This window comes from Lagopus leucura, unplaced genomic scaffold, assembly GCF_019238085.1.
Source record: "Lagopus leucura isolate 7727_CA_CO unplaced genomic scaffold, USGS_WTPT01 Super-Scaffold_739, whole genome shotgun sequence".
Taxonomy (NCBI): domain Eukaryota; kingdom Metazoa; phylum Chordata; class Aves; order Galliformes; family Phasianidae; genus Lagopus; species Lagopus leucura.
In genome coordinates this window covers 10,298,805-10,316,678 of record NW_024962255.1, presented here as the reverse complement: position 1 = coordinate 10,316,678, position 17,874 = coordinate 10,298,805, and the positions used below count along the sequence as shown (strand labels likewise).

The 17,874-nt window shown below is 42.0% G+C and overlaps 1 protein-coding gene and 2 long non-coding RNA genes across 3 annotated transcripts in view; 1 reads left to right on the top strand and 2 right to left on the bottom strand.

The window, feature by feature from the left end:
• The first annotated feature begins 56 nt into the window (after nt 1–56).
• LOC122175225 overlaps nt 57–17,874 on the top strand; it is a 24,344-nt gene continuing 6,526 nt past the window's right edge. The window contains exons 1-4 of the long non-coding RNA XR_006177352.1: nt 57–348; nt 2,067–2,209; nt 3,853–3,973; nt 15,559–15,661. This is a non-coding gene — a long non-coding RNA (uncharacterized LOC122175225). The remainder of the gene's footprint in view (nt 349–2,066; nt 2,210–3,852; nt 3,974–15,558; nt 15,662–17,874) is intronic.
• Nucleotides 520–6,360, bottom strand: STOX1 (storkhead box 1). Its single transcript, XM_042862672.1, has 4 exons — nt 6,133–6,360; nt 5,497–5,649; nt 1,884–4,152; nt 520–846 (listed from the first exon to the last, which is right to left on the bottom strand). The coding sequence occupies exons 1-4, from the start codon at nt 6,149–6,151 to the stop codon at nt 807–809; spliced, it is 2,481 nt and encodes an 826-aa protein (XP_042718606.1). The 5' UTR covers nt 6,152–6,360; the 3' UTR covers nt 520–806.
• Nucleotides 6,742–10,153, bottom strand: LOC122175226. Its single transcript, XR_006177353.1, has 3 exons — nt 10,054–10,153; nt 8,731–8,835; nt 6,742–6,801 (listed from the first exon to the last, which is right to left on the bottom strand). It is a non-coding gene; the product is annotated as an uncharacterized LOC122175226 (long non-coding RNA).

The window sequence follows — 17,874 nt, the reverse complement described above, 5'->3', positions numbered from 1 at the left end:
TCCCCGCTCGGCCTGAACTACAAGTCCCAGCGTGCCCCGCGCGCGCCCCGGCCGCGAGGCCGCCGCCACGATGGCGTGGCCGGGCTTCCCGGCGGCGGAGTGCTTTGGCGCCCTTCCGTGACTGTACATGTAAAGCACGTGTATGAGGGCAGAGAAAGAAGGCGGGAATAAGGCATCAAAATTATCCGCAGGGCGGCAGAGCGCGCTCCCCATTCGCGAGAGAAGGCAGGGGCGCGCGGCTGGGCGCCTTCCCTCACACTGCAGAGCTCATCAGCCCACAGTTGGCCCCGTGCGGCTCGGCGGGGCAGCGAGAGAGGCTCGGCGGTGAAGGAGTCTGCGTGTGAAAAGGTGCGTGCCGATCCAGTGCTCTGCGTCGTTTTCTGACAGGAGATGCAGCGCCTGCCGTCGGTCCCGTGGCTCGAGAAGGAAACGCCTTCAGCAATTTTCAGGTCAAATACAGTTAGTTGTGCTTGGGCAGTGCGTGCCCGCCCCCAGCGAACAGCCGACCCGAACGCACCGTGTCAGCCCTCATTTTTATTGGACGAGGAGGTGAAAAAACAAACACAAAAACACCGTACATTTCTGCTATTGATATCTCCAACATGTTAACAAAAGGCTTATATTTACAGGCAGACACCAGACATCACCAAGCACAGTTATAGTATGCTTGCACTGTTAGAAATAAAAAGTTGACACCTTATTAAAAACTTAGCAAGCCTTCCTGGCTAGAATTAGCTGAAACAAGGCACTTTTTGTCACTGCCCTTCCACTCTCCATATGTTCTCCATACGTTGCTATTGATGCTGTCAGAGTTTGGGAGGAAGCTTCATCTTCTTTTCAGTCCATCTAAAAGAAGAATTATTAGATGTCAGACTTCACGGCCTAAAGACAAAGCAGTACTGGTTTGGTTTCTGCTACCTCAGATGGCATCAATACCATCAGACTGACCAAGGGGCTCCAAGTGGCCGCCTCCAAGGAACACAGGAGAACTGTGCCAAAAAGCTGCTTAAGGGAAAAACAAAACAACCAAAACCCCACTCCAGCAGCATTTCCTTAAAAACTGTAAGATGTGATTTGCTCCTGTATATATAAGCTGCTCAAGGTGATGACACATATAAAATGATGACCTTTAATTAAAGGACTCAAATGAGTGCTTTAATTGCACTTAAGCATCAGTCATTTAAGGTCTTAGGCACATAGAATGCTATTAAAAATTGATGTAATTTTCCCCTACACAGCATTTTAACTTCGGTTCTTGCCAGTTAGTTAACAGCTGTGTAAGTCTTACCCATGTGCAACTATATAAAATTTGTTTAATATCAATTCGTTTTCCATTAAGAAACTTTCAAAAAATCTCTTCGAAAAAGTACGTAGTTACAGGCTACAGGTACCCAGTGAAAGGAGCCTCTCCCTCAAGGTGGTGTGAACATTCTCCTGTCTGTTGTGAGCAAGTTGGATATTTTGCACTTTAAGTTATGATTGGACATCTTTATAAAACACATTTTATTCTTCACCTACAACCAGGGTAACTATGACAATATCTATAATGTCATATGGCAAGATGGATAGTCTTGCCAACAGAAACACGTTGAGTTTATTCATGTTCCTGAGCATTTCTGCAACTATGCATCTCCATCTTGTACTGTGAATGCAAATGCAAAATACAAACAGCAGCATATGCATAGCAGATTTAAGCAGAAGGTTTATGGAATACAGCATGGGAGCACTATAAATGTTGAGTATTTCTGGGTCATAAGCAAAAGATAATACCAGTTTTGCTGGTGGGGAGGGGTGTTTATGATATACAGCAAAAGGTCTACACAAATATGATTGTTGTTAACTAGGTGATGATACATGTAACTATGTTACATGTATTTTCTTACCTTGGGGAGTCAATTCCACTGTCTCCTGTAATGCTGTGGTTTTCTGCCCCTCCTGTGTGATTCTGTCCTGGTATCACAGTGTATTCATTCATTAAAATGAGACCTGTTATTCCTGGGGGGGTTCTTGCTTCTTTGGCTTGTGGGCCCAGATGGTGGCATGCCACAGCTTCTGCCATCTCACAGGTGCGGTTCTGCAAAGCGTCATCCTCATCAGTGTCACAAAAATCTACAGCTGAAGCCTTCATGCATTCAGTAAAGCTGGTTTCTTTCTCCTGTCTGGATACCATTGGAAGAACCTGGCTGCACAAACAACTTTCTTCTGCAAGGTCTGGCTTTTGATGCTTTTTTGAGCCATAAGTTGATTCTGTAAAATCAGCACTTCCCTTGTATCCATACCCTCCAGAGTCATATCGATTTACAGTTGTATTGTATTGGTTTGAATAAATATTAACCTTAGAGATTTTTAGAGCAGTCCCCATCTTTTGCACAGCTTTACTCCAGTCTCTTGCAACTGAAAATGCATGGCAAGAAAGCAACTGATGTGGTTCTTTGCATTCCAAATTGTCATCCAGATGCAACAAACTACACTTGTTGCAATCATGTACCTTCTGGTTCTGAAGATGGCATTTGTTGGTAAATCTGTCACTTTCCAGCTTTGTTGATCCAAAACAGTTGGTACAGTCGTATTTAAATACAAGTTCATTCTTTTTATCAGTCTTTTGTCTGTGTGTCACACCAAATTCTTTTTCCCTTGTAACACTGGTTGTATAATTTGAGAGGTGGACGTTTTGAAATTCATTTGCTGCTTGGTCCAACAACTCACAAACAGCGTCAGCCTTGTAGCTGCAACATTCACCTTTCAGATGTAGTAAATGTTTCGCTTTTTCTTTACGCACACTTTTATCTTCAGTGTAGAAGTCTGGGGATTTTTTAATATTCCCAGGATTTCTTTTCACAGTTCCTCTGCAGACGTTGTCTTCAGAAACATTACTCTCCAGAAAGTATTTATGTTTATCATCTATTCGCAAAGTACTGCTGTGCAGATAACTAACATTGTCACTTAAACTGTTTTTCTTTAATTGGAAGGAAAACCTATGAGCTTGGGGTGATTTGTTTTGCTTAGTGTTGTCAGCCTGCATTTCAGCAAGCAGTTGTTCAGCTTCGTATTCGGAGGCTCCGGGTGACTCCAAGGACTTTGTAAGCCTTTGTAAATCCCTTTCCCGCTTTCGTCTCCTGGACTTCCGCTGGCTGTTAATACGACCCTTGTATGCTTTTGCATAAAAGCTGTGTCTCCATGAGAGACCCTGAAAAGGATTCTTAATTTGCTTTTTATATAGGACCTGGGATTCCACCGCTGCATCCAGCGGCTGTTGGTTTGTGACAAGCAGTGAAATGTTCTCTTCCAGCTTCTCACTTTGGGGTGTTGGCTCATGCACATGAGGTTTCAAGTTGTTTCTGCTGATTTGCTTCTCTCTGTTTGGCTTCTTTTTCCTTTTGTGTTTTGCTGTTCTAATTTGTGCCTTTTGAACACACTCCTTTGAACAATACTTTTGCTGTAGTGTTAACACTTCAGCCAAGATATCCTTAGTGGTATTTGTTTTCCTCTCCTCAAACTTTTGCATTAATCTTGTATGTTTAATCAAATTATCAATGGTAAGAGTGGGGTTAATACACCTGATGATTTCATGTTCAACATCACGTGGAATATTATCTAAGTCATCTTCATCTCTGACCGGCCACTCGCTGGGGGGAAACTGGGCTGAAAACGTTGAGTACTCCTTATGTTTTTCTTTTTTAGAAGTACTTCTCCAGAAAAGACCAAGGCCAAATCTTCTACATTTCAGTTTCTCTTTCACTGATGTCAGGGTTTTCATGGTGTCCCAGGCACGGTTTTCAGCTGATGAAGAGATGACCTGAGTTTGAATCAAAGGCTTTCCTTCACTGCAGCCTTTCTTGCCTCCTCCCTCAGGTTCCTGGTTCGTTAGCTGCTCGAGTCTTTGTTCACAGAACATATTCTGGCCAGGGAGACAACGGGATACTTTAGCAATGTTTTCTTCCACTGGGTCTGCACAGCTTTCCCAGGTTGCCTGGTAAGCGTCCTCACTGTCTGTCCGCCAGCCCCTGTTATTGTATTCTGCAGCATCATTTGTGACAAAGTAGGTGTTGGGGGTAACGATGAAATATCCCTCTCCTGTGTGATAGATCTTCCTTTCTTTAATTAGAGTGCCAAGGATGTTGTGTAAGATTTTCTGGGAGGGAACTGCAATGCCTACAAGGAAGGTACAGGTACTTCAAATTAGAAAAGATTTTTCAAATAAAATGAGAACTGGTAAAAAAAATAGCTTTCGATAGATCTGGAAGTGAGTCAGCATGAAGTGCCCAATGTAATTAGTTTGCAAGATTCAGAAAGAAGTTTGAAATTGATGTGGCTGCTGAAGTATGGATAGGAAATGCTCAGTTTCAACATGGAAGTGTCAGATGCCTCAGGACAAATAGCAAGACTGTTCTTTTACACACCACCAAAGCCAGCAACAGTGCTAGCACCCAGCTGTCTGCCACCCATTCGCCTGAGGCTCCCTTAAGATGGCAGTGACTGCCCCAAAATCTGGCTGGGGACAGCAGACTGCAGCCCTGAATCAAGGAGAACCCCCTGGGCTCGCCAGGTGAGGGCAGCACGGAAACATCAGTGGGCCCACAAGAGTGAAGACTCCCAAAACAAGGTGAAAACAGCAAGAAAAACGTTCTCTCCTTCTGTGAACATGGAGTGCTCCTTCCAGCTGAGCTATAAGTGGTACCGTGTGGAATCTCAGTTCACATATAGGCTACACATTGCTGGCAGCTTTCAGAACCAGTTGATGGGGTTGCATTAAAATTTTTCCCAGTAATGGGAAAGCTTACTTATAACAATTGCAGAGCTATGAGATTACAACCATTCAAAAGAGAAAGCTTAGAATGAAACCAAACAACCTCCTGCAAAAGGCTATAATGAGCTCCTACAGAGTCTCGCATACATGCTCCCACACCCCAGTTCAATAACCTGAAGGAAATTGAACGCTTTTCACACTGAAGGAAAATGCAGCATTGGATGGAAGTGTCTGCTGTCCCATTGGTAAAGGAGGACTTGGTGTAATAAACTTGCTTTCAAGAAAGGAGAAGCTGGAATTTGACCAACAAATCTGATTTTGAGACCACTTGCATTTGTGATAGCAGATGCTGATTGTAGCTCCCGGGCTGCAAACTCCTTTGCCACCAAAGTCAAATGCATTTCTGCTTCTTCTTAAAAAGGACCCCAAGTGTTACTGATATGACAAATAGTCTGTTCTGTGCTTTTCCAGACCTGTTCCCTGAACACCTCATGTATGCATTCCCACTCTCGAGGAGCATACTCTCAGCACACCGCTGAACCCAGTTCCCTTGGTTATTCTCAAGGATTTATTAATCCTCATACTGAAAGGAATGTTACTGTTGCTTTCAGATTGATAAGGACTGTATACATATTCAAGTATTCTCTCATCTGCTTGCTGATATTCTTATGCATTGCTCATCCAATATGAATAGATACTCAAGGTTGATGATAGAGTCATTTTTAAAGGAAGGGAAACAAACACATTACCTGGATACCTTTTCACTAACTGCTCCACTAAAGTTTTCTGTGTGACCATGGTTTGGTCTGCATTCATGTCTGATATGGCACAGCAGATTCCTTCTACCAGAGGAATAGACTGAGATAGTGAGCATGGATTCATCAGAGCAGGGAGTGTACCACCTGTACTCCAGAAGGAACAAGAAAGAAGAAAACAAACAGTTTGAATGGAACAGTATTTCATTTCTCTGTTAGTCATAGCTGATTTTCAATTAGATTTTCTTTTGTTGCTTCAAAACGAGCACTTTACCCTCAATTACTTTTCATTTGCAAAGTACTCAAAGATTTCTCAGGGAAGACAATACTTAATGTGTTTTTGTAACGATGGAAGCAAAAGGCTACTTCAAGCACATTTGCTTGTTTGGTATTAAAGTCTAGCTTAAGCCTTAACTTACCTCAGTAATGAGGTAGTCAAGAGAGAGAAGCTCATCTGATAACTGCTGATTATTTTATGACTGTTTATGTATGAACCATACAGAATATATAGTTCTCAGAGTAACTGATGAAAAACATCAACATCCAATAGTCAGAAGTAAATAATGTAGGAAAACCTGAAATTAATACTTTCCCTGAAAGCTGATGACAAAGCAGAAAGCAGGAACTTACCTGAGGTCTGTGCATGCATTACGACAGGACAACATATACCTTCGCAGACAAAAAAAAAAAAAAAAAAAACAGGCTTTTTTCTTCCCCTTTTTTTAGACCAATGATCTGTTCCCTACACCTGGTGGTATTTTGTGGTCTCTTCCCTGTTCTCTGCTGCAGAGAAAGCTCCAGCTATCCTCAGCACCGGCTGGTTACTTCACGAGGCAAAAGCTGGAGTTAAATGCTAACTGTAATTTTCCCGCAAGTGAGAGGTGACATCTGAGATTGAGTGACATTCAGGTTTGGCTGAGCTGCAATTGGATAGCCTGGTGGCTGACTCGGGAACCTGATATTTAGCCTTTCAGCAGAAAACGACAACACAAGCATTTCTTTCAGTAATGAGTTAAGCTCTTGCATTTGGGAAAGCTCAAATTGCTCTTGACCTTTGTTTTCCAACTGCGATTACTTTCAACAAAAAGCACTGAAAAAAAAAAAAAAAGTCCTGGCACATGGTTTCCCCGGTGATGTTTCTAGGATACTCTTTGCAGGTGCAGGAACCATTGCAATCTTTCTTTTTGTATGGGAAAAACCCATCAGCATTCACTAATAACTCTTCAGAACAATTTGTTGTCTCAGCTCTCTGCTGTAGGCACGGTGTTGCAGCCAGTTTTACCATTTGTTCCTGTAGATCTAGGGAGTAAAACACCGAATGTAATTGGAATGTATTATCTTTATTAATATTAATTATCTTCCATCACTCTCTGTGTCTGTCTCACAGACTCAAATCCCACGTTGTCTTTAAGGGAGGGCTCTTCCAAGGTAGCATTTAAGAAAAGCAGCAAGCAAAAACCAGCTTGATACTGAAGGAAAATGAGTATATATTGAAATTGCATTTTTCACAGTGCAAACTTATTTAAAATGCCCAGAGTAGATCAATAGGAATATTAAACATCATTCCCTCCTGACTTTGAAATACAAGCTAGAATTGTATTTACCAACTCCTATCTAGGCAGTCTGCCAGCAATCATGTATTACTGTCTTTTCACTTTGGTTTGCCAGTCTATTCAAACTCTGCTCATTACCTGGGCACTCAGAACCCAAGAATACCCTTTTAGAGCCCATATCCATCACAGTGTGGGCAAGTTGTCTGTAACATGAGCACTGGTGTACAGGAAAGCCTCTGGTTGTTCTTGACTAATACAAAGTGATTTTTTTTTTTTGTCCTGACTGTAACATGAGCTCTACCACTTTTCTTTAAGTTGTTCAATAATTGCAGATTTTTTGCATCTCCAGCCTCTAGGAAGAATGACATGTAAGTTGTTTCTCATGCAAGTCTTCAGAAAATAAACAGAAGCACATTTTATTGCACCAGAGCTCAAGTTAGTCCTTAAAGATTGAGGCAAACAATTTCATAACCATAAAGGGTTAACAGTAAATAATTCTAGGGGAAAAAAATAAATACAAATCAATAATAATCTCTACTATATGATTCGACTTCCACTGAGACAGAACAGACACAATAACAAGTACAGCTAAAAATTCTGTTCTATAGTCGGAGAGGTCCATGTAGGAGTGTTAAGCTGAGCATAAAGGGAAATATTTTAGTGAGGAAATACTGATGGTAGGCAGATGGTTGTACCGGATGATTTTGGAGATCTTTTCCAATCTTGGTGATTCTATTCTATGATAATGATCCCACTGATCCTGTGCCTTCCTGCAGGAGAGCCCCACTGTGTTTGATTCACTTCACTTTCTGCACAAATGCATGAGGAAAGCTAGCAGCAAGTACAACTCTGTCACAAACTGAGAGGCTTCTTCTTTTCTATATACTAAAGTGCATCCTGGTCACATTTTATAGTAAACATCACATTTCATAATTAATGACTAGGAATAATTTCAAGCAGGAAAAATGTTAATAGGAACACAGAAAGTAGGAGAAATTTTGCAATAGCATTTTTTGAACATTAATGGAGATTTTCAAGGCCTTATTAAAAGATAAAATTTCTCTGCATGTTATTAAAGACATAGTCAAGATTGTTAGAATATTTTCAATTACTTTAATCTTAGTGCTTAATAAGCCAATAATAGCCATCACAGGTAAATATGGTGAACACAAAGCAGGATTAAAAGTGAAGGGAAAAAAACAAAGGCTTTTGAGATCGATCATGCTCCCTACTGAAACCTGTGATTTGATACTCCAAGTAGAACAAGTTGCACAGCAGTCAGCAATGTGTTCACTGCACTGTGATTTTCCTTAGGCCAAACTTAGTGGGAAAGAGTTTTTGCCACGTGCAGCTGGCCTTCTTTAACACTTGCTGAGGCCACTGGCATATTCGCTTTGATGCTCCAAGAACATCTTGAGAGCAGATTTCAAGTTCCAAAGGCACTAACTTAAGCAAAAGCAAGCATACAGCTTCATAAAGACAGTTGAAAAGAGAAGAGCATTTTTGCTAGTTGAAAATTAGCAGGCAAACTGTTCAGTGCTTAGAGATTTGTTTTACCCACAACAACCGTCAAAACAGCCAACTAACAAAACTACATAAGCACATCTGCCTTTATGGCACTCTTCATAGCATAACTGGCTAAGCAACAGTACTCAAGACAGTGTTTTTACTATACCTTAACAGGCCTACAGCTTTTCAGTCAAATCACAAGTAGCATTGGATACTTCCAGCACAGCTCAGAGCAAGGAAAATCACCCTTAACTGTTTCAGCATTCAATGTCTGGCAGAAAAAAAAAACCAAATTGATTCAAAAACTTTACTGGAAGGAGATAAAAATGACATAAAATGAAGTGGTCTCAGTAAAATTGCAAAAACCATGCAAACAGCCCAGAGAGGCAAACAGTAGAAGAATAAGCAAGTCATCATCAGCAGCAATGTTTCTGGCTCCTGTAACTGCCTGCAGATGCTGCCATCCAGTGCTACAGGATTTTAACACAAGCACATCTTTTCCACTTGGCCTGGTCCAGAAAGTCCCTTTGCAGCCCTGGGATTTCTCCACTAAAACTGCTCTGCCTTTTCTTTGCTCCCAGTCCCACCCCCTATCTGCAATAAATCCCAAGCCATCCAGATAACTCTGTAATGTCAAAATCTTTGTCCTGTGTGGAAGCTGTTACTGGTTGCTGGTTAGGCACTGTAGATCTATATAGTGAAAGAATTGCTATAAAACCTCCATCATGCAGTTGCACATTCCTGTGCATTCAGCTAAAGGTCTGCTCTAACTGCTGTAATATTCCTGAACAGTACTGCTTTGCCTGGAAACGTGCTGCCACATAAAAGGCAGTCACAAAAGAAGCACACAACTTAAAGCTACAATCACAGGAGTGTAACTGCAGTTGTGCTCTTCTTCCCAGAATGGACCCAAATTCACTTTGCATTGCTCCCTGGCTTCAGCTCACCTTTATCCCAGCCAAGGAGTAAACACATTGGTCTCTTAGAGAAACAGCACCCAGAGTTATTCAAAAGAGAACATAACCCCAACATAGTTTGTTTTAGAAAAGCAAGATAAAATTCAGAGGTTCACTTTATTTCAATTTGAAGCAAAACATAACAAGCATTTCAGCTTTCAGACAGATTGAGTTTACTAAACAAGTAGCACTTGCTTTTTCAATTGTGTCATTGTCCAGGAAGCTTTCTGCTTCAGTACAAATCAGGCTGTTTACTGAGTAGCTGGAATCTGCCAGCAAATGGTCTGTGGATCACCACAGATGTATCTATGCAAGATAAAGCATACTAGGAAAAAAAATGTCATGCATTATTCCCAAGGGCTTCACTGAATTCTCACTTAGCTGTAAACCTACTGTGCAAGTCACAGCAATCATATGGAACACTAGCTTCTCTATTTTAGTTCTTTCAGGAGTGATGTGGCAGGAGTGAAGCATCCTGGGCTGAATTAACAGGACCAGAGCTAGCAGACAAGAGGAAGTGATTATTCACCTACCTTTAGTGCTTGCTATACCACATCTTGCATAGTAAGCCTGGTTTCAGTATTGAAAAGGCATCTGTATGTGGGGTTAAGTTCAGTAGCTGGCCACCAGAATGATCAGAGCTGAAACAGTGTGAGAAGGAGCTGGCAGAATGGGGCTTGTTCAGCATGGACAGAGATGATTTAGATGAATTTAAATTTAGAAAAGATGATTTAGGGGAGACCTGACAGCAGCCCCTTCAGAAGATGGAGCTGGTCCCTGCACAGCAGTATATGACTGGAAGACAAAAGACAACAGGCATCAGCTGGAACAGGAAAGCTTCAGCCTGACTGTAAGGAAAATCTTTTTACCCTTTAGGACAGCCCACCAGTGGAGAGCAAGTTGCCCAGAGAAGTTCTGCTGTTTCCAGTCCCGAGGAGTTTCCAAGATGTAATATGATAAAGTCCTGAGCAATCTGGTCCAACACCACAGCTGACCCCACTTGGAGCAGGACCAGGACGGGCTCATCTGATTTATTTGGACAGTGGTGCCTGTGCCTCTCACTGCCACCCTCATCAACCCCTTCAACCACCCTGTTTTTTCTGCAAGCCACTGCAACAGCGCTTCTGACCTCTGCTTGCTGTGAAGTTTTCTTGAGTTACATGAGATTAAAGAGCAGAATGATGGCCACTCTCACATCATGTTGTAAATGAGGCCCACGCAAACAGCATTTGAGTGGAAAGACTGTTGGATTTTTCTTCAACTTTCATACAGCTTTCCTAACTTTTTTTTTTTTTTGTCATAACCGAACTCCATCTGCTTGTGTTTGTTCTTAGGCCTGGTGCTCTGCAGTGATGAAGTGGACATGTGCTAAGGCAAGATGGCAGTAGAGAGAAATTAAAACTAATCCTGAATTGAAGTTACTGATTTTGAAACTGTATCAACAACTAAAACTGACTAATGCATGTAATTTATTTCATTAACTGCACGATGTTAAAGTAACAGCAAGTGAGTTCTGTTCGGATACCCTCACCCACACTAAGGGAGTTAAAACCTACAGTGCAGGGTTCAAAGTGCACGAATACAAGAGAACACAAAACGCAGGCATGGCTCAGCCTGAGTTCCTGAGTTCTGTTTTCTCTCTCCAAAGACTGAAGCAGGAGTTTATTTTGCTGAAAATCTCTAGCACTGAGAAATATACAGTACATGTGAAGTTCTGCACAACTAATCTTACTAAAGATAAATAAATAAAGTGAATTACATTGAGTGGAGCCTACTATATATAGTAGTAAAAAAAAAATAATACTCTCCTGTTCAACGGTACTTGTTTGTTCAATGGTGTGACTGCAGCACGCTTGCTGAAACAGTGAAAAATATATACAGAAATGCTCGAGCCTTGCAGGAAATTCAAACGGAGCAGATCTAGGAAATCCATCACGATTTTGAAGACCATTACAGTGCCTTGCACACCTTGCTGCTATCAGTTCAAATGATGAAATAATCTCCTAGCCATTAGTCTGGGAGAATTGACTTAGTAAGCCAAAGACAGCGAGCTACATAAAAAGTTGTCCTTTGAGAAGTACAAGTATTTTCTTCCTTTTTTCCTCCTGAAGATGCACTGACAATCACCACCAAAACAACTGTGATAACCAGGAAACCCCAGTTACAACAGGACGTACAAGCTCCGACTCAGAGGCCTTGTTGAAAAGAACTGTAAAAGCAGTGCTTGAGAGTAAAACGCTTACAAACTCAAACTGTCTTCGTTTTCTGACAGCTTGTAGACAGACAGTGCAAAATAAGGCACTATCATCCACTTCTTTTTTCAAGCCTGAAGAAAATGAGAAGGAACGGAAATTGGAACAATCCCTATCGGTCTGTAGGCGGTATGAGCACCTGCTGTGAGCCGCACTTCACAGGAGCCAGCGCCATTGAAATACCGGATTATTCTTCTTTGACTTGCAAACTTGAATCCCCTCTGGTGAGGCAGGATGGAAATCAATGGAAGAAAGGGGCTCTGGAAGAAAGGAATCCCAGGAAGCGGGCTGAGGAGCCTCTTGCTGAGCTGCAGTCCTACAGCGCCATGTGCTCCCATGGAGAGCCCGATAAACAGCCGCTCCGGTGGCGTCACCGGCCGTAGGCAAAACACAGAAGTGACGAAGCAGAGCCCGCTCTCAGACGACCGTAATTTCAGCCGTAGTTTCCTTGGACTGTAGCGAAACGCTACTGACACTGACTTTAATTGCTGTGAACAAATTTAACTTACTAAATTAAAATAGACCTGTCTTCAAAGCCTGCCAAGTCAGTTCAACTCCTTTCCTATCACAGGGAATCCGAGTCCTGATTTAGCATTAGACGCCTCGAATCTTCAAAGCTTCAGCTACAATCTTTGCCCACTTCTGAGATATTTAGCTCCTTTCCGCGTTCAGTTCTCCCTGACTTCTGGGAGGGACTCGCAGCAGGGAAAGAGGAGAGCTGGGGACCCACACCTATCAGACTACTCCATTAAATGAGCAAATAGAACATAAGACAATTCCTTGCCTGATCTCATTACAGCTCTGTCAACACCTGGAGCAAAAAATACACCTTCACAGAAAGGCGTATTGTCCTTTCAACGCCAGTCTTCAGTAGGACACTTTCATCTCAGTCCCTCGCTCGTCTCCAGGCGCTGCTTAGGAAGGGCGGGAGGGATAGCCCTCATTTGGGTAACAACTGGCCGCACATCTCAGCTGAGCACCGGAGATGGTCTGGCGGAGGGATGTTAGCGTTTTCACGCAGGCTGCTCAGCTATCAGATCAAAAGAAAGCGTTTTCAAAACTATCTCCCACCCCCTCATCCTGCTCTTAGCTCTCCGAGGGAGATCTGGATTGCCGTAGTTTTCACTTCTTTCTCCCCTCCATCCCCATAGGGGGAGAATACAACAGCTCTCACCCGGTCCTGTGGATACAGCACGCAAACTCAGTCTTGGCCCTTTTTCATGTGCTGTGGCCATAGACGAAGATAATACAGGACAAGGGCGAGTGATTCCCAGCGCTGACAGCTGACGTTTGAGGTATCCGTAGAAATTCACCCAACGATAAAGGAGTTTACAGACGCTGTTATTACCGTGTGTGCTGCAGTAAGGGAATGTTTCCCGAGAATTCTTTAGGACTTTCTTCTCTACCTCGCAGTCATGAAGCACAAGAAATCTACGTGGCTTGAATTTCCTATCACTGCAAACAACAGCTTCTGAGCAAGTAAATAAAAACAAGCAGTCACATCTCCTTCTATAAAATGAAGACAGATTGTGATACCAATAACTTCATTTTTAAATAATGTCAACTTCTTTAAAGAACAAAATCAAGGAATCTTTCTACTTTGCATTTCAGTTACCTAACTTGTCACTGGTTTTCCTGGAATAAAGTATACACAAGGGATGGAGAAAAGTCTTCCAGAGCAGAACATAGTCCTTACAACGGAAGGAAGAACGATGGAAGAAGAGACATACAACACATCTGTTTTTACCAGAAAATCACCTAGATAAAGCCACTTGATTTGCAAATTGGTTTCAGTTGAGCTTCCAGAGACAGAAGTCAAACCATGAAAACATCCCTTCGACATCAAATGTCTGAGAAAAGGAAATGCACAAAGAAACATTTGATAAAAGAAATGGAGAGAACTCTGACTTGTAAGAAGCCCCTTTGGGTATTAGTGCAGTGAGAGACAAGATGATAGGGAGAAAATAGTGTAATTCATTTACCAGAATAATTTCCATTTGGACTTGGCCTGTCAAACTATGTCTGAGAAAATAGGTTACTGCAAAGTAGAAGGTGAAAAACAAATGAATCAAGGAATCGCAAGTAGTACAAAACTTAACTATAGTAAGAGAGAATATTTCCTTACGTATCTAGAGGTATTACATCTTTTTAGATGGAACCCAATGGGTAGGACACTGCTTTTTATAACACCTCTCTGGATTAACAGATAAGAAGTCAGTGGACCTCACACAGGAGCAGATGCAGAAAGTTGCCAGAGCCCAGAGAAACGGGATTGAATGAAGAAGTTGAAGAGTCAGAAAACAGGGTTGAGACAGAAAAGAGTATTCTCTACAAACTGTTGGGAAAGAAAGATGAACACCATGAAGAAGGAAAGAAAAGAAAAAAAAAGTATGTGATATAAACTAAAGCCAATGTAAAGAGAAGCGTAAGCAGTTTTAGTTGGCCAAGGGCAACACAAGCTAGACACCAGAAACGTTAACAGTTTTGAAACAGGTGATGAATTCCTCAAGTCTTCCAACAGGTGACAAAGTTCATGCTTTGAGAAAGAATTCAAAGCTGCTTTTCTTGCTTGAAGAACTGCTGGTTCTTGTGATGTAATGCTATCCAGTTCTGCCCAAAGGAAAATGTACTTCTGCCTTTAATTCACCCCTGGGCAGAGATGATTACCAAGCTACACTCAAGGAAAAAATAATAAAACTCTCAAATATGACAATAATGAAAATCCCTACTGACCTTTGGAAATCAATTTGGAATTCAAGGATTTGTTCACACTTCACCAAGTACCAAGTTGTTACTGTAGGTCTGAACAGTTACAAATCTTCATTTCTGCAGCTTCTACTCAGTCTTAGTTTACTACATTTCTGGCTTGACTGCTAATGCTTACACGCCCTTAGGGGAAAGTGGATCAGATTAAAAAGTTAAAGTGGATACCTGAGCTGAAACAAAGCAAGAACTACCCTGCTTGCTTATCACTTAGAACTTAGCGTCTCCTACAATCATCTTCCAAATAAGGCAATAGTTAACGATGTAGAAGATATAGAAACCACCCAGAAAAATCCAAGATCTACAAAAGCACCACGGTAATGGCTTCTGCCACCTAGGACCAGTCAGAAGAGAACAGCCTTACAGGATCCTCAGAGGATCAAGTCAGTACAAATTCTTAATGACCAAGGGGTGAAACAGACCCAAGGGTTAACAGACTCAGCATACCGATATTCATTCCCCCTCCAGGAACGCCAACAGTAAAAAGGGCTTTACTGACAAAAAACAATACCTCAGATAAAAACTGAGGAGCTCTAGGGCAGATATCCTACTCAATAGCAGAAATGTATTCAATGCAATCACTGCATTTCAGCAGTCAGTAGTCTAGCAGTTGTACTTTTATATATTAGACAAATCCATTAATTACAGCCTGGCCTCATTAGACTAGAAACATCACTAGTGCAATTAACTGAATATGAACAAATTGTAGGTAATAAACAGAAATAATGGCTAAATATGATATTCACCAGTATTACCTTAAAAATACTCACCAATTTCTCCCCAAGGTTATTTTGTCATTGTTGTTCCTATTGTCAGATCTGATAGCATGTTCTCTGTGTATTCCATTAATGTTAATAAATGAAAATGAAAGGTGGGACCAAACAGCTACAGCTGCAATACATCATCTGCCAAACTCAATTTTTTTGTGTGTGAATAATTATATACTTAAGGTAACAAAATAAGTATTTCTGAGCCTGATTTCATCTGAAATCTTTCATCAATTTCTCTTTTCTGTATTTTCAGAAAAGCTGTAAAAGATTACTTCAAAGCTTCTTTTTGGTCGACATTTCTAGCAGAATTAAGGCTAAAAACAGCTGCTGAGATCAGAGCATCACATCTGCATTAGGTAAGAAAATACTTTCCCTGTCGGGCAGCCTCCAGTGCTGCACCCTCCACCTTTCCCTGCCCCGTGGCAGCACATACTGTAGCTGTTTCTCAGGTATCTTGGTGTTGAGTCAATCCGTAACATCCAGCATCAGTGATTCGGTCTAGGCATCATCCTTTGTCTAAAACCATTCATGATGAATGAAGGTGAATTAGTCTTCCACTGGATGTGGATGCACCTTCCAGGTAGCTTGAGCATCACTCTCCAGACAGGCATCTGCTCCAGGAAACAACATAATCTGCACAAAACCTAAAACAACCTGCTTTCTATAGAATTTTTCCTGTACCTACACTGTAACAACTCACCAGGTCACACCAATCTGGTTTCAAACCAGGCCACTAGCAGCTGAACCCTGGTTTGTGCAGACATCTACATTGCAGAAAGGCTGTAGTAGCGTTGCCCTGCTTGCTCCCTTCGTTTTCCAGCAGCCCAGCTGCAGGACTTCAGCCTGCCAGGATTCACAGCGATGCCGCTAATCACAAAATGCCACACAGGCAGAAGTCACCTGCTCTGAGAGTGTGGTTTGGCTCTTGCAGCAAATAAAGTCTCTGATGGCAGCTCAAGCTGCCCCACTCAGTCAACCAGAAAGGATCTCACCTTTAGGATAACACAGGCAAACAGCAACGATGATAAGCAACAGTCAGGAGAGGAAATAAATTCAGTGGCACAAAAGGGCTGCCTGCTCCAGTCTGTGGAGGAGCATCATCTGCAGCCACTGCAGTCTGCCCTGCCCCAGCTCTCCCATCCTGCTGCTCCAGCATGGGGCTCTCTCCCCACTGGAGGAAACTGCCTCAATTTTGCACTAAAATTTCAACCAGACAAAAGACTCCCTCTTCCCATCTCACTGCTGTGTTTTCCTCCCCAAAACATGGCTCTCACCCTGTCTCAAGTTACTTTGTGCTTTCAGGAAGCGAGGCCCCAGCTGAGGAGGCAGGCAAGTCCCCAAAGGGCTGCAGGCCACGCTTCAGCATTAGGCTTGCTCTGCACATTTTTACTCATTCATTCCTGACAGACAAATCTGCATAGTGCCTCTTCTCATTCACTGGGAAAAACCCTTACCAGGCAAGGCACAGACACTGCTCACTTTGGAATACAGGGGACCTAAAATGGGCTATTTCCTTTTTCTCAGACTTTAAGTAAAATAAACATCTGAATGAATTCACTGCAGTGTTACCACCCCCAGCTCCACCAATTCCAAGCCCCGCCACCCAAATGGCACACAGTTTCTGCTTTAGCAAGTGGCTCATGGTTACTACCCATTGTGTAACCCATGTAAGTCCCTTCTCATGCTGTACATCATTATAACCAAAATCACAAGGTTGAAAATACTGACTGTACATTCCTTGTGAGCGTATGCATGGATGACCAAAGGATGTGTAGATGTGCTGCATTAATGTCATATAGGTCATATATTTTTCCTCTCCTTGGTCTAAGGACATATTTCCTCCTTGACCCCCACCTCCAACAAAAACCAAGGGGTCATTGGCTTGATTTCATCGCTAATTTTCAGCTGTTTAGTGATACAATACAAGCAAGGCTCTCTTGTATCAGAGAAGATAATTACAAGTTTATCTCTGTGGGAAGATACTTTAAGGATATGCTCAAATTGTTTGTTCCTTGTGATTTTGTAACATACAACATGAATGATCCAATTGCTACTTTATGCTTAACGTAATACACTCATTAAAAGTACTTCAACTTGCTTGAGTAGCACTTGGATAAAACAAGGCATGGGGAGACCATCTGAAAATCTCTAAATCTTAAACTCTTAAGCTGAAAGCCAACAACCCATCTCCCCATCAGCACATGCATTTTACTGGCATGCAGTGGCAACCAGCTAATTCTGCTTTGATGCTGCTGTGTGTGCATAGGTCTGTTTTTCAGTATGTTGTGTTGGTCTGAGAGTCTTTTTGAGACCAGTATCATTATCTCCAACTGCTCATTGCTATTACATGTGCAAGAGATTTCTGTTCTTAATTTTCAAATCTGTTGGCTACTACCCAGCCTCGCAAAGAAGGGACCAGAAATGAAGGGCAATGTTCACCATCTGCTTCTGCCCTTGCAGGAATGTAACCAGATGACCCTCTGTCAAGAAGACCAAAAAACAGTAAATCAGGGAAGAAAACCGATATACAAACTTTTGTATAACATTAAAAAAAAAAAAAAAAAAAAAA